The 21910-nt window shown below is 40.6% G+C and overlaps 1 protein-coding gene and 3 non-coding genes across 4 annotated transcripts in view; all 4 read left to right on the top strand.

Annotated features, from left to right (window-relative positions):
• WDR43 (WD repeat domain 43) overlaps window positions 1-18390 on the top strand; it is a 34911-nt gene extending 16521 nt beyond the window's left edge. Inside the window, exons 4-18 of the mRNA XM_030557334.1 lie at window positions 1550-1670; window positions 2736-2875; window positions 3485-3587; window positions 4726-4790; window positions 5265-5436; window positions 5952-6038; window positions 9203-9334; window positions 9877-10014; window positions 11448-11534; window positions 12770-12801; window positions 14435-14498; window positions 15436-15549; window positions 16075-16144; window positions 17022-17074; window positions 17198-18390. Coding sequence (XP_030413194.1) covers window positions 1550-1670; window positions 2736-2875; window positions 3485-3587; window positions 4726-4790; window positions 5265-5436; window positions 5952-6038; window positions 9203-9334; window positions 9877-10014; window positions 11448-11534; window positions 12770-12801; window positions 14435-14498; window positions 15436-15549; window positions 16075-16144; window positions 17022-17074; window positions 17198-17365 — 1546 coding nt within the window. The 3' untranslated portion in view covers window positions 17366-18390. The remainder of the gene's footprint in view (window positions 1-1549; window positions 1671-2735; window positions 2876-3484; window positions 3588-4725; window positions 4791-5264; window positions 5437-5951; window positions 6039-9202; window positions 9335-9876; window positions 10015-11447; window positions 11535-12769; window positions 12802-14434; window positions 14499-15435; window positions 15550-16074; window positions 16145-17021; window positions 17075-17197) is intronic.
• LOC115649561 lies at window positions 1819-1902 on the top strand. The gene has a single exon (XR_003999874.1). It is a non-coding gene; the product is annotated as a small nucleolar RNA SNORD53/SNORD92 (small nucleolar RNA).
• LOC115649560 lies at window positions 2992-3071 on the top strand. The gene has a single exon (XR_003999873.1). It is a non-coding gene; the product is annotated as a small nucleolar RNA SNORD53/SNORD92 (small nucleolar RNA).
• LOC115649558 lies at window positions 7074-7151 on the top strand. Its single transcript, XR_003999870.1, has one exon. It is a non-coding gene; the product is annotated as a small nucleolar RNA SNORD53/SNORD92 (small nucleolar RNA).
• Window positions 18391-21910: the final 3520 nt, after the last annotated feature.

Consider the following 21910-nt stretch of genomic DNA (forward strand, 5'->3'; position numbering starts at 1 on the left):
AAAGTCTTGTTTTTGTAGCTCCATCACTGGAACCAACACAGTCCTTTGATCAGTTCAGCTTGTGGATTTGCAGATGCCTGAAAAATCACAGCTAGGGGCCGGATTGTTCAGAGGTGTGAGTTTATCATGTGACCTGTATTCAGTGTCTCACAGTAGCTGCTCAAAGCATTTAACAATGGTTGCTTTCCTATCCTACATTGTGGGAATGAATGTTTGAAAGAAACCATATTCACTGCAGTTACCTGCTGCTGTAGATAACTACGAAGACATTTATTTAATTAGAATATATAAACTGAAGGCACACCAACAACATAAAAATCACGCTTCTGTCTGAAAATCCCTTACCTGCATTTGTGACAAGTTACACATAATGTTAGTGTGATTGAACAACTGAAGGGGTTAAATACAAAACCTACCGAAAAGAGCAATGGAAAACTTCTGCTGTTCTCTCGCCTGCTGTAGCTGCTTATTGTCTGACTACATCCTTGCTATCTGTCATCAGTATCACAATATAGCTCTTCCTTGCTGTATAGTTTCATATCTAAATATTTGATATGGAAGGAATTTTTAAATAGTAACATATGATTTTTAGTCTTATTTTATATTGATTGGTTTAAAATATTTTTAAATGTGCCCAGAGCAGAATATTTAAATAGGAAAGAGTCAATTTGGATGCTTTTTGCTTAGTCTTTTCCTTTTCCTCTTCCTGTTCCTCTTTGGAAGAGTATATGAAAGCAAAGAACTCTGTTGAATTGAACATAGTATTGCCCGTGAAATGTAAACCTTCCATTTAGACTTTTCTGTTGGATTGTCAAGGATGGTGTGGAATAAATTAGCTTGGTTTTGAAGATATACAACCTTGTGAATATTGCATTGAAGCATTTCGGAAAAAACTGTCTTAAACTTGTAACAATGAACCAGATGTTTATGATGGGGTTGCGTGAGTCACTCCTTACACTGAATGAACACTGATTGTCCTCTTGTAGTTTAGTGGCTTGCGTGAAGTGTGTTGGTCACTGACTAGTTCCTAGTGGAGACAAGTGTACATGGCAGTGTTTGACACTTTTATAACACCTTTATTCAAGGACCTCAAAAGTCCCTTAATGAACTAAGCCTCAACATTGGCACACAGCAGAATTACCCTATTGGGAGAGTGTCCAGAAAAAGTTGAGCACACTTTCTGGGGTCTGGTGCAGTAGGAATCATGTACTACTGTGGCCCATGCTACACCTGTTTCGGGTGTACTGGACTTTGGGGCAGTCAGTCCAGAACCTTTCATCAGCATTACATACACTGAGATGGTAAAGTATGGGCAGCAACGGACCAAGACTGTGTGGCCTTTTCATTTGATGCACATTAATATTCTTGTGTGTAAACGGCTTTGGTTGTGGGGGGACAGAAAACTAATTGCTGTGACACAGCTTGTAGCTTCTTAAATCTATTGCATTTTTCTTAGCCTCTTCAACATTGCTGCTCTGAGTTTGAGATATATTAACTGGTGCCCCTTTCCTTTCTCCCTTCCTCTGTTCCCTTGCAAACAAAAATCTAGCAAATGGAAAGGTGACAATAGCAGCGTTAGCTGTCTGTGCATCAGCCCAGATGGAAAAATGTTACTTTCCGCTGGTCGAACTATCAAACTGTGGGACCTGGAGACCAAAGAAGTCTACAGAGTAAGTGAATTTTTTTTATATACTGGATCTAAAAAAAATCCTTCCCTGATTAAACTGACCTAGTGTGGCTACTATTTCCTAGTGCAGCATGTCCAAGTTGTGTCGAGTATAAAGAAATAATTGTCAGTCCAGGGGCTACTGGAAGTTGGTGCTATGATGATACCTTCAACTGTGGTTTTGACTTGCTGACAGTTGAATGAGGACACTAAATTCCTTGGCTGTGTCTGAGTGTGCTGTCAGCAAACCAACTATTAACATAAGCTTCGTATGGCTCATTTTCACTGGATGTCCTCTTTTTTTTTTACGCATTTTCTCCTAATTCTGTCTCTAGAGACATAAAAATAGACCAAACCAGCTTCTTTCAGATATGACAATGGACTCTGCCAGCAGCATTCGGCAGAGACCCAGTGCTATTAGACTTCAGACAGCATCTTTCCAATCTTAATGTAACCAGCTACATAATTTATCTGTTACCTTTCAGGTTGAGAGGCATAGTAGCAAACATCCTGTTAGGTACACAGACAAACCTGGTCTAAACACATGGAACTTAATTACTTGCTGGTCATCTCCAATTAAAAATAATAGGTGCATTGACCAACCAGTATGCTCAACTGTAGGCTGAAAACAAAAACAGGTCTTCATTTTCTTGTAAGCCTCATGAGAAGATGAATAGATGGGGAAGTAACTTTGGGCAGTAACAGAGGTACCTGTGTAACACCACCTCCTGGGGTAGTCCCACAGGGGACTGTGAAAAATACAGAAGGTTGTTGGGGAGGATGACGTTTTCTCTCTCTTTTTTTCCCGATCTGAAATTCCACCTACCAGTCTGTCTCTTTTCCTTGTGTAACCTCTTTCATTTCTCTCTTGATGAATATCATGAGGTTCAAGGCAGCTGGATTCTAGTTCTAACTGAAAACACTGTAGAAACGTCTTGACATATTCTGTAATACTTGGCGATGACCTTTGCAGCTTGCATAATGTTCTTTTTCACAGCTTGAACATCAAAATGTTACCATTTGACTACTTTTCACCATCTCATCACAAATAAAATTTCATTTCCTCTAGAATTTCACAGGCCATGCAACAGCAGTTTCAGCGCTAGTGTTCACCACAGTACGACCTCCAAATGAAAGTCAACCCTTTGATGGAGTTACGGGGCTCTATTTCCTGTCTGGAGCAGCACGTGACCGGTTACTCAGTGTATGGTATGTAGGCTTTTCTTGTGAAAATCTGTTGATACTCAGTTTGAGCATAGACTTTTCACAAAAGTGCGAATTGAATTCTTTTGCTCATAGATAAACAGAAGGGTTATTCTGGTTTGATGCGATGATGATTCAACTGTGGTTTCAATTCACTGACAATAAAATGAGGATGTGAATTTCCTTGGCTGTGTCTGAGCATGATACCTGTAGACACTACTCAGGACTGTAATACATGCTAACAACATTGTTACATGACTGACTTCTTTGCTCTTAGTGTCTTATTTTTAAAAAAGTGTGCGTTAAACATGCACGTTTTCTTTGCACTTGGGTATTGTTTTGTACAAGAATCTTGACTAATTTTTTTAGTAATTTACAGTTTGGGGCTAGAACACTCTTAGAATTTTAAGAAAACATATGATTGGCACGGTGAGCTTTGAATAGTTAAAATACTTTTTAGTTGATAAGTCTTTAATCCACATAGAGCTGGGTTGTAGATGGTCACTGTTCAGGGGATTTATAATATTGTGCTCTCCTTCAGTGATGATGCAGAGAGTAGCAGAGTAATGAATGTTTTTTCTTACTACGCTAAATATGTGCTGTTTGTGTCTCCAGGCAGATCAGATCAGATAGAAGAGACAAGAATGCTGTGATGTCTTTTACTGTTACAGATGAGCCAATCTTTGTTGACCTAACAATGTCAGAAAGCAAAGAGGAGGTAAGAGAAGTAGTTTGAACTTGTACATTTTTGGTTTCAAGTTTTCAGTGCTGATTTCTTCTTAATGGGGGGAGGGATAGCTCAGTGATCTGAGCATTGGCCTGCTAAACCCAGGGTTGTGAGATCAATCCTTGAGAGGGCCATTTGGGGAACTGGGTAAAATCTGGGGATTGGCCCTGCTTTGAGCAGGGGGTTGGATTAGATGACCTCCTGAGGTCCCTTCCAAGCCTAGTATTCTATGACTCTAAAACACTCTGGTGTGTGGTAAGCAAGGATGAGTGTTGAATGCAAATTAATGGGTTTGTTTGAGAACTGGTGTTAGACTTGGGAGCTACAAAGTAACAGCATTCAGACTTCCGTCCCTTAAATGTTTTTCAGCATTCTTGTTGAAAATGTTAACTGACTCTAAAATTGAAACAATTTATTAGCAGTCAGTTATTTGCCACATCTTGTAGCACAAAATAAGCATGTTTCTTTCCAAAATACGGTTCAAGTATTGCCATGGTTTTCCTGAAATGAGGAGGCAAGGACAATCCCACTGAATTTTGAACGAACTACAATTTAATATATTGTATCAGGTATGCATTCCATAAGTCAGATTTTTAGCACGTTAGGATGTTCTGCAGGAAACTTCTACATAAAAGAATCGAGGAGTTAAAACAGATCTTTTTCACAGATGACACAGCTGAAGCGTGTTCCATAACACATTTCAGTCTCTGTTTAAGCCTCTTCCCTACATCCTTCACCTTTCTTCTTAAAATGCACTACCTCAAGCCAGGCTTTCTACTTTTTCATCCATTGCTGTAGAGATCTCAGATAGAATATGATATATTATATGTATATCGGTAGTTGGCCAAAGAGGCACGTTATGGCTGATTTGCTGTCTCGCATACATGTTCTATAGAAACAGCCTCCATGTAGATATGCTGAAAATCCTGCTTTATTAAACAGTTACCAAACCTATGCCTCTCCACTTGTGTTCAAGCCATTTTAGTGGGACTGCCTATATCAGTGGTACTTCAGTAGATTTAATTTAAGTTCCTACCATAGTAGCATATGTTAATTTCTCATGATGTATCAATAACTGGAAGTTTGTTCTCTGATCTAATAAAGACCCTATATTGTGACTTTCTTTCAGCCAGTGAAGTTAGCAGTTGTATGCAGAGATGGACAGTTGCATTTATTTGAACACATCTTAAATGGGTAAGTTGGTATTCTAAAAATTCAAAATTCTTTATCTTAACCTTATATTTTAGAAGAACCCAGCGATACCGCAAGGCAGTTTGTAGTCATTTCCGAGTATGGTCCTGTTCAGGTCTTAAACTGTTACATCCTTGTCATAAGATAGGACCCAGTTGCCTCTCAGACACTATGTTTATTTCTCAGAACTTGTGTTCTGTAAAGTTGGTACCTTGGATATGTAACTGTGGGAGACCATTATCTAGTGGCTAGAGCAGAGGACTGTGAAAATTAGTTTCTTGCATTCTACACTCAGCTCTGCTATTGACTGTCACATTTAGACAAGTTGCTTAACCTCCTTGTGCCTCACATAACCCACCTTTAAAATTATAAACTGTTGAGATTTAGTTGATTGGAGAGCTAATAGAAGGTGCTATAGAAAGGCAAAGTATTCTTGCTTTTAACTAAATCTATTTTGATGAAATAATTTCTTTTCAGATACTGCAAAAAGCCCTTAACATCAAATTGTACTATCCAGATAGCAACATCTGGAAAGGATAGTGACGCCATGCCAAAACCAGTCCCTATTCTAGCAGCTGCATTTTGCTCCGACAAGCAGTCATTACTGCTTGTGTATGGAAACACCTTACAACCCGTCATTGAGAGAATGGTATGTAAATCCTACTCGATTTGCAACCTAATGTTTTGTAAGCATGTAACACAAACTCCCAACTACTCTCTGAATGGAGGAATTTTTAATGTGGACTTGCATAGCAAGGTAAAGCCACTCCTTCCTGTGGTGTGTCCAGTGCCCTTAGTACAGCTGTCTGAAAGGGAATTTTGATTCTGCTTTCTTTTTATTAAACACAATATAGCTAATGTTGGGGGTATTTCCTGCTGTTGTTCCAACAGGCATTGTTGACCACTCCATTGCAGCAACTTTAAAACTGGTGATAATAAATTTATGCCTCAGTTGAAGGTCCTCCATTACCTGAACAAGTTCCCTTGAAAGACATAGGAATCTGGTGACTTGGGGAAAAGCACAGCAACTGCTTTCCTGAAGTAACCGAAATTTCACTTTACTGATGATGCCTGCTAAGTTATTTCTAACCTGCTGAAGTAGCTTCATGAGTCACAGTCCACATAATTTAAACACACCATTGTTTCTTTTTTCCCCCATGTTAGTCCTTGAACACCACTGAATCTCACATATGCTTGATAAGGGATGTTAAAAAGACCATGGCACTTCAAACAGAAATGTCTGTATCAAAGGTGAGTGTTTGAAAGAAACTAGTCCCTGTTCCAGTTTTTTATTTATCAATACTAAGCCTTGCATTTTAGCAGAGAAGATAGGGTTCTACACTGGTTACTTCTGAGGAGAAGTTCAATAACAAATAGCATTCCTTGAACAAAATGCATCTCATTGGCTTTTACTGGTCCTAGCACACAGTGCTTGAATGGAGATAGGGTATTGGTGACTAGGACTAGTACTGCTTTCATCTCTATGCTCAAGAGTAGGCATCTCCAATTTTTGCCAGTTAGGGGCAGATCCTTGCATCATGACAACTTGCCCTTGCAGCCCTCAGCTGAGCAATGCTTGGGTGTTCTTGTTTTAGTATTTCTGTAAAATTAATCCTGCCTTTTTTGTAGATTCTTAAATCCAGTGTCCTGTCTTTTCTGTGAGGTGGCCTTCATATGTTCTAATTCCCAGGGATACAGCACCTGGGAATGTGAACTTGAAATCCTACACAGCAATGTGTGTTGAGACCATTTTTCACCTCTGGCCCATGTACAGGGTTCACAGAGTATTAGAAGGAAAGGGTACCTTGAAGACACTTATCAGTAAGTGGCTTTTGGTGAAGGGTGTTGTTGCTGTATAATCCTTGCCCCTGCCTTTGTAATTTGGAGTCTCAGCTTTCTTCAGGTTAAGAATTTCTGAATTAGTAGAAAGAACAAAAAGGCAGAGGATGCTCCCCCTTTTTTACCCTGGGAACCCTGTATTATGATATGAGTTGGCCCGGTGGACACTCTGCTCAGAAGATTCCTGGCTTGTAGACTCAGTGTGCTTAGCCCACAAGTGTAAATGTATAGAGGTGGCATTTTCTTAAACTACACTTACTGATAACTCTGAGTTGAAACACCAAGAATCTGTGGCACACTTCATTTTGCTGTATGAGTTGGCTTATTAGGTTTCGGATTACTGCTACATCTCTGGGTTTCTGTGAGCCTGATGTGGGCTTGTGTTCTTTTGTAGTCATGAAGCCAATGATAGACGCACCAAAGTGAAAGCTATAGGGAATCTTGGGCTTGCTGTGATGACTTTCGTCTTGGTTTCGCTTATTGCTGAATTCCATGAAGACACATTTCTCTTGGCTGTCTGAGCATGCCTTCTGGAGAAGAGTTCCATGTGTCATGCACTTGGCACTTCCCTACGAATATCTGTAGCTGGAGTAGGTTTCAAAACCTGCTGTACTGTAACAGCCTGAAACTAGAATATCTCTTTTTGCCTACTACACCTAAATCTTACTGGAAATGAGGTGATAGAAGGAGTTCGCTACAGTCATTATAGTAGTCTGTATTGGAGCACTGACATCCAGTGCTACTGCTCACTGGGAACCTATCATATTTCAAAGCAAGAAGGATTAAGTCGGGTCAGTGCTTGAATGGATGACCCCTAACAGGTTTCTGCAATAAGTGATTATTGGAATTCTGTATGTGTCACGCTTCCATGCATCCGCACTGATCCAGCATAATCACTGTGCTGCTGGATGTGCTGACTTTCAGTTGAGACTTACAACTCAACTTCCTTGTATTCATTAAAGATCCCATGGTGTTTCTTTCTGTGATAAAGGGTTGCTTATTCAAGCATCCTGGCCTGATTTAATTCAGATACTTGTATTCTACCTCCCTAAATGAGAACCACTGCTCTAGTGTGCAAACTTGATTGCACGCCCCCTTCTTTTTGTCTGTTGTAGTTTATGCCCTCTCTCCTGCCGCACAAGTACATATACAGTAACTCCTCACTTAACATTGTAGTTATGTTCCTATAAAATGCTACTTTAAGCGAAATGATGTTAAATGAATCCAGTTTCCCCATAATTCGTGTAAATGGTGGGGGGGGGGGAGGGAGTTAGGTTCCAGGGAAATTTTTTTTTGCCAGACAAAGGACAGACACAGTATACATTTTAAACAATTCCAAACTGTACACAGCAATGATGATTGTGGAGCTTGGTTGAGGTGATTGAGTCAGAGCGTGGGATATTTCCCAGGGAATGTCTTACTGCTAAATGATGAACTAGCACTTGGCTGAGCCCTCAAGAGTTAACACGTTAATGTAGCCTCACACTCTACAAGGCACTACGAATGAAGGGAAGAGACACAATAGACGCATGGCAGTGGCTGCAGACATTCCGTGTGGAAACTGAATGTAATAATGAACCCACGCTATCCCACTGGAGTGCACCACTCCCCCCACTTTCCAAAGTGCTGGGGGGTGCATATGTGTGTGAGACAGACACACATCATGTATGTGAGAGAGAGCATTGCCCATTTAAGTAGCTGACTCCACTGTAAGTACACTGCCTTTTTAAGGAGATCGGCAAGTTGAGACAGCAGCTGCTGCCAGCAAGCTCCCTTCGTCCTGGTCCTGAGCTCTGTCGTGTCCCCACCCTGCTCTGTGGAGATGGGGTACAGGAGCTAGGAGAGGCACCCTGATATCAGCACCCCTTTTCCTCCCAACCTTCTGCACACCATCAGGAGGCTTCTGGGAGCAGCTCCAGGGCAGAGGGCAGGTACAGCACAGGGCAGTGTGGGGAGGGACATCTGAACTTTTTGACAATTGATAGCCTGCTGAGCGACTGCCACACCAGGAACTTAAGGGAGCTGATGAGGGCGCTGCCGACCTACCCTAGTTCCAAGCCCCCACCAGCTAGCTCCAACGGGCTGCTCTTCTTGCAAGCAGTGGACAAAGCAAGCAACAGCCAAAGAATGTTGGGAGCATTGCACAACCTTAAACAAGAATGCCTTTCAGCAGTAGGTAGGGCAATCCCTGTTTGAAGGTGTTACATTTTCTACACTTACTATATACATTTCCAGCAAAGATACAAGTGTTTCTGTTAAGTGTAATTAGGAAACACTTCCTCTAGTTGAACACCCTGGAATATAAATAAATGATTCTCACTTGGTGCATAATTAGCCCAGTTAAAAATATTAATTGAGTTAGTTTAGCAAATGGTCCACTTGGATCAACCTTAAACTTCCTTATAGGACTTTCTTGTCCTACTACCAGACATGGATTCTGAGAGGAGATATTAATATGTGGCAGGGAATGGTTTTGCCGTGTGTCTGGGTCTGAAACAATAAACCAGTGTTTTGGACTACAGAAAACACACCTGAACATGTTTCCTATTTGTGTGTGAATGTCTCTTTATCGCTAGGTAAAAACGCCTGTTGTGAGCAAAGAAGCCAAAGTTTTAGTGCCTGGAATTCCTGGACATAGTGCAGCCATCAAATCTCAGTCCTCTGGAATGCAGAAAATGGAAAGCAAAAGAAAACCTGGAGACAAAGAGGTAATCAAAGTGCTCTTACTAAACAGTAATAAGCATGCCAGATTGGACTGTTTCCCCTTTTGGCCAAAATAATGACCGAGAGCTAACTGTTATACTATCAGTTGATGTGAATGAGTTTCGTCTGGGATGAGCTCCCCTACAGCTGTGAATGATGGCAGTCTTGCATCCAAGTCCTACATGTTGCCCACAGATCTACCATGTTGTTGAAGAACTTTATTGTATTCTTGCCTTCTCTCTGCTGGAGCATGTTGCTGGGCTTTGGACCCCCACTTCTCAACACAGGTGCCATATTCCCTTTCTCCAGCTCGTCTTGCTCCTTCTTTCCTGAATGTCTCTGCTATGTCATGAGAGATGAGAACTTGTCCTGCGTAAAAAATATAGCAAGATAGGATTTGAGCTTGAGAACTGTTGCAGAGGGTTCAGTGCTCTTCAGCTGGTGGCTCAGAAAACACCTCTGAAAAAACATAATTGATAGAGTCCGAGCCTTATGTATTTGGTTGCAAGTTGGTTTGTGACACTGTCCATATTTATTTCTTCTGCAGGATAGCATTGAAGACCGTCTTGGTGCAATGGATATTGATACTGTGAAAATAAAAAGAAAAGGTGGCCTTCCACAAACTGACAGCTTTGCGGTGCTTTTGGTTCAGGGCTTGGAAAGCAATGATCCTAATATCTTAAATGTAAGTGTTATAAGAGCACCATGTGATGCTCAGTTATTCTGCTTAGACTTGTGAAGTGGCTTCTTGTGCATACTAGACTGTATGACTAGTGTTATTTTTCCACTTGCGCTCCGCTGCTTTTTGCATTATCCCACTGCCTTGCAGCATAGAAACAGAAGTGCCTTTATGTTTACCTGTCATATATATGTTGTTTTATTGATGACATTTGCTAATTTTTTTCTATTTGATCTGCTTTGCAAGATGTCTTCTGGATTTCCCCCCACCTCCCAACCCCTGGATTTCAAAGCTAGTCGATTTGTGTTGTACAACATAGAAATGTAGGGCTGGAAGGGACTTTTGAAAGATTTTCATCTCACACTCAGGCAGGACCACATACAGTATATCTAGACTATCCCTGGCAGTTGTTTGTCTAAATTATACTTAAAAGACCTTCAGTGATGAGTAGTCCACAGCCTCGCTAGGTAACATGTTTCAATACTTAACTATCCTTATAGTTGGAAAATTTTTCCTAATATGTAATTTAAATTTCCCTTGCTGCAGATTAAGCTGATTGAGTGTTTCTTGTTCTACCTTCAATGAATGTGGAGAACAATTGATCAACATTCTCCTTTTAACATATTTGAAGACTATCAGGTCCCCATTAGCGTCTTTTCTCAAAATTAAACATAACATTTCCTCACAGGTCAGGTTAAAATAGTTATCTAACCATATAAATTCTGTAGTGTCACAGTTGACTTGTTCTTCCATTAATGTTAATAATGTGTCACTTTTTCCTTTGGGTTTGATTAGAGCATGGTTTCTACTTAGACCTGACTTGAGATCTTCTGAGTGGATATGCTTTGGATAAATAAGTATTGGAGGGCCCACAAGTCAGTTGATTGATAAACCTGCTGTTGGGGGTGTGTGTAGGAATGGGAGGGTTAAATTTAAGAGAAATTTGGTGCTGCATTGGGAATCCTGAATCTGAAGTCCTTTATCTACAGTACAGGTGGAACACTGACAGTAGCTAGGAAAACTTCCTCCAGCATGCCTCAATCTTTACATGGAGTGGCTACATGATGGATAAAATGAAGTTGTGTCCATGACCTAATCATTCCAGCATTTTTTTTCATGAGCACTATATTTACTGAAAAAACACCTCTTCTGTAATTTGCAAACATGCTAGCAGCTTTTTTGCATATCACTCAAAGGACTTGCTTGTCTCTTTAGAAAGTGCCCCATTAATGACGACTCCATGCTCATCTTGTCTCTGGCATACATGTGCTCAAACTTTACATACAAGGTTGAGATGTGAGCATCAGAGATTCAAACCTCATCTTTTTCTGTCTCCTGTTCTGTGCCCTGTAGATATGTCCTTGGTGTCCTTGATTGTATACATACGTATTTATTGATTGATGTTTCTCTGATCTCATATTTTCCCCCTCTTTTCACAGAAAGTGCTTCAAACAAGGAAGGAAGCTTTAATAAAGAACACAATAGCTAAGATACCTGTACATGCGGTCATTCCATTGCTGCATGAGGTAGGAGAATTACTGCTGTAGAACTTCTGCTGTTGTAGAACAAGTTAACGCTGGGCTTTTCTTCTTGCTTGGGAAGTCCAAATATACACCGGTTTTACTCCATAGATTCGGTGTGGAGGTTATCCAGTATTGAAGCAGTTTTTGTCTTGACTCTGACAATTGTCTTCTGAGGCAAATATTGGAAACAATATCATTCCCAGAGTTGGGCTTATTGTCCTCGTTGTGTTAACGAGGTATTAGCCTCATACTGGTGTGGGCACTTATCAGAGGCCAGCTTTGACTAGTTTGACTTGTCACTGAAATGTTTAATTCAGGAGAGCTGAGTCAGGTTCTGCATTACTCTGAAACCGTGCAAAATAACTGCACATTCAGTAAACTTGTCTTACTGTCAGTCCTGCTAGGGATTAACTCTGGTGTTTTTTTCCCACAATAAAAACTAGGAAGATGGTTTTGTGAAGACACAGGTCTAGGACTCAGGAGATCAGAGTTCAGTTCCTGGTTTTGCTATTTCCTCCTTCTGTGACTTTCTTTGAGACTGAGTGACTTAATATCTGCGCCTCAGACCCTCATGTATAAAATGGGGATAATTCTCCGACCTGAGAGGGTAGTGTGAGGAGAACTCCATTCATACTTAGAGGCACTCAGCGATACTACAGTGATGGGGACCTTATACATACTTAGCTGGCATGGTAGCAACAGTGTTGCATTGAACTTGTACTTCCAGTTGAGGGGGAACATTTTGTTTACAGTGCTTAAGTCCCATTGTCAGAAGTGATTTAGGAGCCCAAGTCCCATTGACTTCCAATGATACTTGGATTCCTAAGTACCTTGAGTCACTTTCGAAAATTGGTTTTAGAGCCTAAGTCACTTAAGCATTGTTACCTTTTTTAATCTTAATTCTCTACATGTATTCAACTAGATTTGAAAAAACCCCACCAGTTGTATTTGGACTGAAATGTTTCAAGTGTAACTTTACCCAGAAGTGGATTTCTCTTTTGAACTGATAACCGATTCAGACACTTCCCCAAAAGCAGTCAGTGCACTGAACAAGGACATAGTGCAACCAACATGAGCTTCACAGTGTATGTCTTTTTTAGCACTGGTGATTTCTAGCAGACTTTAAATATCTGAGGATTTTTGTGCCCTGATTTCTGGGTTGATATACAGATGTAATGTTAGGATGAGAACTGTCATGTATACCAGACTTCTAAGTGACCTCATCTTTCTTTCTTCAGCTTACAAAGAGGTTGCAAGGTCACCCATACAGGTAAGAGAAATGATTCACAAGGAAGCTTAGCTGACTTTTAAAGGAATGGTGCTTTTACATTTGTTTGGAGGAGGCCCACGGTAGTGATTTTAAAACTATAGCCTCATGAAAGGAAATATCTGACTTGACTGATGGAGGTTCCAGCTGTCTGGGGGCGTTTCTCTCTGAACTCAGTCTGTTTGAGAAATCATTGCATACATCAAAATGTAAGAGAAATGGAAAAGGGCATCTGAGTATGGAAACAATATTCCCTTAACTCATTATCCACTGGACTTCTGGCCACTTGTATCAGCAGTTTATGATTAAAACAAAATAGTTTAACTCACAGCCAGCAGCTAAAACCTACAAGTATCCGTATACATATAAAGTAGTAGAGTTGAGGACAAATATCCAAAAATCTGTTAACTCCAGCAAGAGGACAGGGAAATGAAGAAACTGCATATGTCCATTTTGTGATATTGCATATAAATCGAAATTATGTTATCACACATAAACAGATAACTTCAGTAGGTGCCTTAATTGCCCTAGAGAGAAATGGCTAAAACTTAGGCATTCTTATATTTTTGTTAGAGAAACAAAATATGCAGTAAATGCAGTGTGATTTTTGAATGAATATAATACACAGTAGTACCTCTGAATAAACTTTATACTGAAATGTTTTTGATTGTGCACTTTTATTGTGTTAATAGAAGAGACATTTTGCTCGGTGGAGGGCTTCTAAAATCTCAGTTATATTGACCAAAAATCTTTGTTAACGCAATGGCCTTTTAATGTTTCAGAAACTTAGTTAAAATCCTTAAATGAATAGGTCAGCCATTAAGAAAGAAGTGTGTGTGTATATAAATACATCTATGAATTATGAAACCGCTCTTAATAAACGGGTTAAATAAGTTGCAGTTAGAATATACTTATTCACTGCCTTTCCCAAATCAGAATGTCACTTATAACCTGGAGTGGGGGCCAGAAGAGTGGCAGAAGTGTATGTGGGGAGGGGCGGGGTCAAGTAATCTCAGATTTAGTTTCTGATTTCAGAATTAAAATAGTGCATACACTGAATATTTGTATATCTGTCAATATTGGGAGTTAATGTGGTTTGCAAAGATAAATACCACAAAGGATAATCTAATCTGAATTGTATATTAACCTGTAAATCACAAAATAGTAAAACTTGTTTATATTGAGAAGAATTGTTAAATAGCTACTGGATTAGTCATCTCAGCACTGTGTAGAGCCTGTTCTATCAGTACTGGGACCAGTTCAGGACTCCCAGAGCTATCTACCCTGTTAGGTTGGGAAGCAAATTTACTCCACAATTTGAAGAAAGAAAGGGGAAAAAAAAAAAGAATGCTTTAGATCTTTGATCAATCTAAACTTGTCAGGGAAGATATTGGAAGCAACAACGAAGAGCAAATTTAGTACAACTCAGACACTTAAATGACTGTTCCAGTTCTAATGGAACTGTTTACGTCTCCTATCTGTGTAGATGAATTGTTCTTATTTCTAGCTTGGCTTCTCTTTTCTAAAACAAAATGCTGCGGCATTTTGATTTAAACCATTTTAGTGGTCAAAACATAAGGGGTTCATTCTCTTGGCTACACTCATTTTTGATTTATTGTGCTCTTCTCTTCTCCAGTGCCTCACAAATGGTCCGGTGGCTAAAATCTGTTTTCACTATACATGCATCCTACCTTTCCACAGTAAGTATCTTGCTCTATGGTCAGTGCTTGCAGCTAACTAAAGTGTACCTCTGCTCTTCCATTAAAAGTCAACCCTCCTAACATCCTAATCTGGTGCTACCACTGTCTAAATGAACCTCTCCAAAAAAGATGTTTCATGTCATGGGCAACACTTTTTTTGCCACAACATGCTATAAATTACCTGGTAGCTGGCATTATCCAGTACAACCATTAGCTCTGAATCAAACTGCTTGGCCATGCGTCTGTTAGTTATGGAGTTACACACAGAGCTGGCTTAATATATGATGATCTAGCCTTTTGGGTGAACTTCTTAAACAGAAATTGCCCAAGTACTTTCCTACTGCAGACTAACTGGAAACTTTCTCGAGTGCAGCTAGCTTTACTGCATAAAAGTATGCTGGAAGTGGAGTATTAGCTGGGTGTCTTGGATAAGCTAATGCAGGAGCATTTAGCCTCTTGGCTTCTGGCTTCAAAGCCTGCCACAAGTGAAGGATGAATTTAGTCTTGACCTAGTGATAAGAAACCATTAGTTTGGCGCAATTGGCCTTCTGTTCCAGAAAGCTCCAGGTCTACAATATGGGAGTTCGTAGGTTAGCATTGATGTGCATTGACATTCCCAGACTCTCAGCTGATACTTGTGCAGTTCCCATTCATACTAGCCCTTCCCATCAGTTCTCTTAATGCTGTAAACCACAGTCAAGTAAAGAAGGAAAATTAGATCTGCATGAGCTGAAAGTGGATAGAGCCAAGCATTGGTTTAGCAGACTGCTTGAAGTAATAATCGTTCATATGTAGTGAAATCTCAGTTCTCATTTTGTCTGAGACACGATATGAGCAAGGATTCCATTTTAGGTGCTGCCTATGCAGTTTAGAATCTTCTTATGAAGTGGAAGAGGACAACAAAACAGCCTCATTCTTGTGCTTTTTTTCTCTAAAGTTGCCAGACCTGGTTCCTCAGCTGGGTATGCTGTATCAGTTAATGGAGAGCAGAGTAAAAACATTGCAGAAGCTCTCTCGCCTCCATGGAAAACTCTATCTTATCATCACCCAGGTGAGTTCAAGCTATAAACGTTGGAGTATAAGATGGAAATCATGTCGGAAGTAGTGGTTGTCTTCAAATTTGATGCAACGAAACCTGCCATCCACAGCTCAGTACAATTGCTGGGTAGTCACACTGATAATGCTGAAGGCAGCACAGTTGATTAAGGAGCATCTTGCTACTGACCATATTTTTCTAAACTGACTTAATATTAGTTAATTGGGGATGTGTTTTCATTGAAGGTTCAGTCACATTTTTCCTTCTGATTTATATGCTGACCCTCAAGATTTTTAGACTGGAAATAAGTAGGAGAATTTTAAACCACTTAAGATGCGTGTCTCTTCTCTTTAATATTATAACTTTTCTGCCCATCCTAAATACTCAACTGTTTTAAAACTACAGATATGCATGGAAGAATAAAATCCAGGCTTGATGAAGATTTCACTTAAATTGTGATGAGTTTTGTAAACTCTTGGTAGGTTGTAAGGTTGGATTACATGACTGCAATTTATTGTGATATTTGCAAATTTCTTTTAGGTCGCAGCACTGGAAAAAATACAGGATGCAACTGATATTAATCAGACTGCAAAACTAGTGTATGAGGAAGGTGAGCAGAAGACTTCATGTGGGGTTACCTTGAACAGATCGAACCATTGTACACTTAGGGTATGGCTACATTTGGAATTTCAAAGCGCTGCCGCAGTAGTCAGAGCGGCAGCGCTGGGAGAGAGCTCTCCCAGCGCTGCACGTAAACCACATCCCTTACGGATGTAGCTTGCAGCGCTGGGAGCCGCGCTCCCAGTGCTGCTGCCCTGATTACACTGACGCTTTACAGCGCTGTATCTTGCAGCGCTCAGGGGGGTGTTTTTTCACACCCCAGTTGCAGCGCTGTAAAGTGTGAGTGTAGCCAAGCCCTTAGTGTAGCTCAGCTGCTTTACTAAGGTTACAGCTAACGTTTGCCAGCCATCCACATTCCAATTCTGTGCCTCTCGCTGTGTGATCTACCATGGAGGATTTGCTTGAAGACTGGAGGGGAAAAGGTGGCATGGAGTTGTCAAGTAGCTTTTTGGTTGGTTGGATTTTTTCCTCTCTGGTTATGAAAACTCTGGTGGTAACTGCAAACTTAACTCTAGTGCCAAGAATCCAGATTTGTTGGCCCAGGTCTGTAGTGCAGAATGCACCTTTCCTGAAGATAAATCACTAGAAGACGCTTCCAAATCTGTCCAGAATCCAGAAGATTTAAAATATCTGTAGACCTGAGGTTTGGGTCTTATGTCAACTCTGAAATATTGTGCATAGGATGATTGAGCAACAGTGCTTGATTTATACTGATCAAAATAACCTAATGTTCAGTTTTGGTAGATGTCTTAAATGGCACAGCCAGTTAATATATGTAGTGGCACGTGATCTTGGATTTCATTTGAGTAAAGACTGCATCAAACCTGTTGTGTGCTCCTGACTTATGTAGCATTTTCCATTTACAGAATCCTCCGAGGATGGTTCTGAAGATGAGATGATTGCAGATAAAGATTCAGATGTAAGTAAAATTCTTTGTCCAGGACTTCAGTCCTTCACTTGACTGATCACAGAAATATAGGATTGCAAAAATGCTTGTACCAAATATTAAGCTGTTCCTGGTTTTTTGTTTTTTTTGTTCCAGGAGAACTGGGATGAAGATGAAGAGAAAGGGGAGCAATCTGATGAAGAGAAAGGGGAACAAGCTGATGAAGAAAAAGGGGAGCAATCCGATGAACAAGAAATGGCTGTTGAAAAAGAAATCAATGGGGAGTCTGATTTGGACCCAGAAAATGAAAGTGAAGAAGAATAACAGATCGTTTTAAACAAAAACGAAACACCTATTAAAAGAAGTGGGCTGCCAGAACTCTAAAATTCTGGATCACCTTGCTGAAAGTAGCTGTAGTCACATAGCCAGGCATGAGTCTGCACTCCCCATGTGCAGAGGCTCTTCTGGGCACTGTGCATTCCTGAATCCAGAATGTTTAACCATGCCAGCCTTCTCTTGTCCCATATCCCTGAGCTTATATATAACATTTCTGCCATCTCATGGTCAGATTACACCCATTTCATGGACAAGCATATTTGTATTCAAGTGAAATAAACCTGCCACCGCCATTTGTGTGGTTAACTTGTTGCAGCTTTACATTGAATGTGTTTAAAATATAACAGATCAAAGATCAGACTGTACCTTCTCTTGTCGCTTCAGTTAGCGATAGCAAGTGGGCATCCTGCTGCATTTTTTCAAAATAAAATAAAATAAAAATAAATATTTTTGTAATATTTAAATTCACTATTGAATTTCTTCATTTTCTCCTCATAGGTTTACCCATGCCTTGGCAATGTCTGAATGCCAACCTGCTTTCAAACAGCTTTTTTCTTTTTTAAACAAAATTGGACTTGACTTTTATATGTATGTATAAATCTATAGCTTTTTTTGTGCTTCAGAAGGACATTAGAACTATCAGTGGTTTCTAATTTGTTTTAATTGATCCTGTATATAAGTTTAATGCTGACCCGGGAAGAGACTTCATCTTGAGGGGGAGGGGGAATGGAAAAAAATTAGGGGAGAGGGAGGGTGATTGCTTGTGAATATGTAACGCAAAGTGTATACGTTTATTACTGATTTTTAATCTCTCAGTGGCAGAACAAGGATTGCTATTTGCTAAGGTAATGGAAGCTGACGTGGCATAAACACATTTTTAAGAGCAAGAAACGGTAAAGGTTTGAGCCATTCACCAGTATAATGTACAGTATATTTGTCTATAAATGGAGCTGTTGCAACTAAATACTGCCCTCTTTGTAAAGTGAATAAATATACATCTCCTTTACCAAATACTTGTTCTGTAATATATGTGGGGATAGAAGAGGTGGTGTGCTTGAGGGAATTATCTCATAAGCAGGTATCTCAGGGAAAATGCTGACCATGTTCTGGGCTTGAAGCACATCCAGTGGTAACTCAGATTCTCAGCTCCTGATGTCTTTACCTGTATCTGCCGGCTTCAGTGACACAAACAAGCATTCACTACATTTGGCTTCCAGGTGCTCTGAGGGAGAGCAAGTTGGATTGTCTCGTGTTCTGCATGGCATCATCTGCCAAGTTCACTTCAAAATCTTATAGATGAAGTTGGAAGGCAGGAGAAGCATGGCTTGGTTTTTCCCAATCCTAAGTGAGGTTTCAAAGTGTTGTCAATTGGAAAAAAAATCTCCCTGGTAGCGTAAACTAGGTGCACATTATACCTGTGCCATGGAGAGAAGGTAAATACAGAAGCCCGAGACCTTGCCTGCACACACTGTTACCAAACTAAGCTAAATTGATATGACCATTGTTAACCAATGTGTGTTCCCATGGAGAGGTCTGTACCAGTTTAAATTAATTTAAAACAGATTTTAGTGAAACCATTGCAACTTTTGAATGTTGGCAAATCCAAAGTCAGAAAATCCAGTCCCTTTTCAGAGCACAATGGCACTTTTACTGTTAGCTTTTCTTCATATCTGTTACATTGAATGAGCAGTTTGTATTTAAAGCAAAAAGGTAGCGGAATGCTTATGAGGAGACACTTCCAAGAGTGGTGCATGCTTAATACAAGAAAACTGCCCATAGTTTGAAATGAAATGAAATGAAATTTAAAATGAAATGTGAAGTCTCTCCCTTCCTTCCTTTCCTACCTGCAATAGTGGGACCATTTCATTATGGCTGCTGTTTGTGGTGCTGGCAGTAACTCAGGTGATGATGTTCTGCCAACTGAGAAACTTGACTGGCTCAGTGATCGTATCTGATTTATGCTCTTTGTGTAATATGAGATTCTGAATGCATGAACCCCATCCAGGCTCTTAGGAACTGAATGTGCTCCCATAACTTACAGGAAAGGTAATTTTCCTGAGATGTACTGTTATGTCCCAGATTGGACCTATGACATGGATGTGATAGGAATTCACTCTTGAGTTCATTGGCTGGGTGCCTTCACTAGTACCTCATATTTAAACTTTGCAAAGTTGGATTGCATGTAATTGGTTTCCCTGCATTGTGTTATATCTGTCGCTGGTTTTGCTCTTGCTTGTGTAGCTTTAGGGACTCCCTGTGAGAGTCCTGAGTTTCATACAGGGATAGGAAAATGCTTGTCTGCTGCTATAATTTTTGGATGAGTGCCAAAAAAAATTGCTTGTCCAAATAGTTCAAGGGCTAATTCTTGTTCCTTGTGATCTGCCACAGCTAGAAACAAAGGCTGTAAATCATAGATTCTCAGCCTGTGGGCGGGGGGACAGATCCAGAGGGATGACCATTCATTTCTAGATAGGAAGGTACTGAACAGAAAAACGGTTTCTGGTATGGAAAAGGTTGAGAACCACTGCTGTAAACAACTGTAAAACTAAGGCCTGGTCTACACTACAAAAGATTAACTGCTATACCTATGCCGGCAAACCTTCTAGTGTAGAGACAGTTATAAAGACACAAGTGTGTTTGTTTTTGGCAGTGTAGATTATACTGGTTCAGGGAACAAAATAAGCTATATTGCCAAAACACTTTTATGCCAGTACAACCATCAACACTAGAGAGCTTAATTGCTATAGCTATTTACTTAGATATAAAAATAATCACCATACATAATTAATCATACAATAAATATAATTAAATTAAACCTCAACAGCATTTAAATCAGTTCTGCAGGGATTCCGCCACCCATCCATCTACCCACTTCAGCCTCTAGGAAGTGCACCCTGAGTATTCTTCAGAGACCCGGTTAAAGATGTCTGGCAGCCTTCCCAGAAAATCTCCAGATTTGGCTATTATGGACCAACCTGTGTCCTAAAAAATCACATCCTTAACTGACATATCTATGCTGGCAAAAAAAAAACCAAATCAAAACAAAACACTTTCTAGTGTAGACCTGGCCTATGGTTCCAAGCTTTCCTGAAACACACAGAACTAATACTTTGCATTTCTCGAACATCCACCATTTGAGGATCTCAGTGCGTTGCAAACATTAATTAAGCCTCATATCCTGACAGGTTGTACTATCCACCATAAAAAACTGAGGAAACTGAGGTGCACAAAGTGGTTTTAAGTGACTGCCCCAGAATAGCCTGACTTTCAGAATGCAAGGGTCACCTAACTTGTATTTGGGATTACTGACTTCAGCAGCAAAAATCATAGAGCCTGCACCTGGTTTTGATTTCAAATGTGAAAAGGTACTCTTTCAGCATGACCCACGTGGCATCCAGAACAAAGAGTAGCTAGTTTTACAAAAGTCACTATTTGTATCTGCCTCAAAAGCCTAAGGGTATGTCTACCCTACAGGATTATTCCGATTTTACATAAACCGGTTTTGTAAAACAGATTGTATAAAGTCGAGTGCACATTAATTCGGCGGTGTGCGTCCATGGTCCGAGGCTAGCGTCGATTTCTGGAGCGTTGCACTGTGGGTAGCTATCCTGTAGCTATCCCATAGTTCCCGCAGTCTCCCCCGCCCCTTGGAATTATGGGTTGAGATCCCAGTACCTGATGGGGCAAAAATCATTGTTGCGGGTGGTTCTGGGTAAATGTCAGCAGTCATTCCTTCCTCCGGGAAAACAATGGCAGACAATCATTTCGCGCCCTTTTTCCCTGGATTGCCCTGGCAGACACCATAGCACAGCAACCATGGAGCCCCTTCAGCTTTTTTTTTGACTGTCACTGTATGCATACTGGATGCTGCTAACAGAGGCGTTAATGCAGCACTACACAGCAGCATTCGTTTGCTTTTGCATGATAGCAGAGACGGTTATCAGCCGTTCTGTTCCGTCTGCTGCCATTGTAAATTGGCAGTAAGATGACGCTTATCTGTCGTTCTGTACTGTCTGCTGCTATCATGGGTGCCCCTGGCTGAGATCTGCCGAAGGCGCAAAGGCAAAACTGGGAATGACTCCAAGTCAGTCCCTCATTTATGGTTTCTAAAAATAGTCAGTCTTGCCTAGAATATGGGGTAAGTGTACTAGAGAACAAGTGTATCAGAGAGCACAGCTGCTCCGTGTCAGATCCTGCAAAAATAATGAGCTACATGCCATTCGCGGGGGTACCCCTGCAACAACCCCACCCGTTGCTTCCCTCCTCCCCCAACCTTCCTGCACTTCCGTGGCAGTGTCCCCCCCATTTGTGTCATGAAGTTATAAAGAATGCAGGAATAAGGAACAGTTCTTCGAGTGATTTGCTCATATCCATTCCAGTTAGGTGTGCGCGCTGTGTGTGCATGTCTGCCGGAAACTTTTTACCCTAGCAACTCCAGTGGGCCGGCAGGTCGCCCCCTAAAGTGGCGCCGCCATGGCGCTTGATATATACCCCTGCCAGCCCGCCTGCTCCTCAGTTCCTTCTTACCGCCGT

Source organism: Gopherus evgoodei, chromosome 3, assembly GCF_007399415.2.
Source record: "Gopherus evgoodei ecotype Sinaloan lineage chromosome 3, rGopEvg1_v1.p, whole genome shotgun sequence".
Classification (NCBI taxonomy): Eukaryota; Metazoa; Chordata; order Testudines; family Testudinidae; genus Gopherus; species Gopherus evgoodei.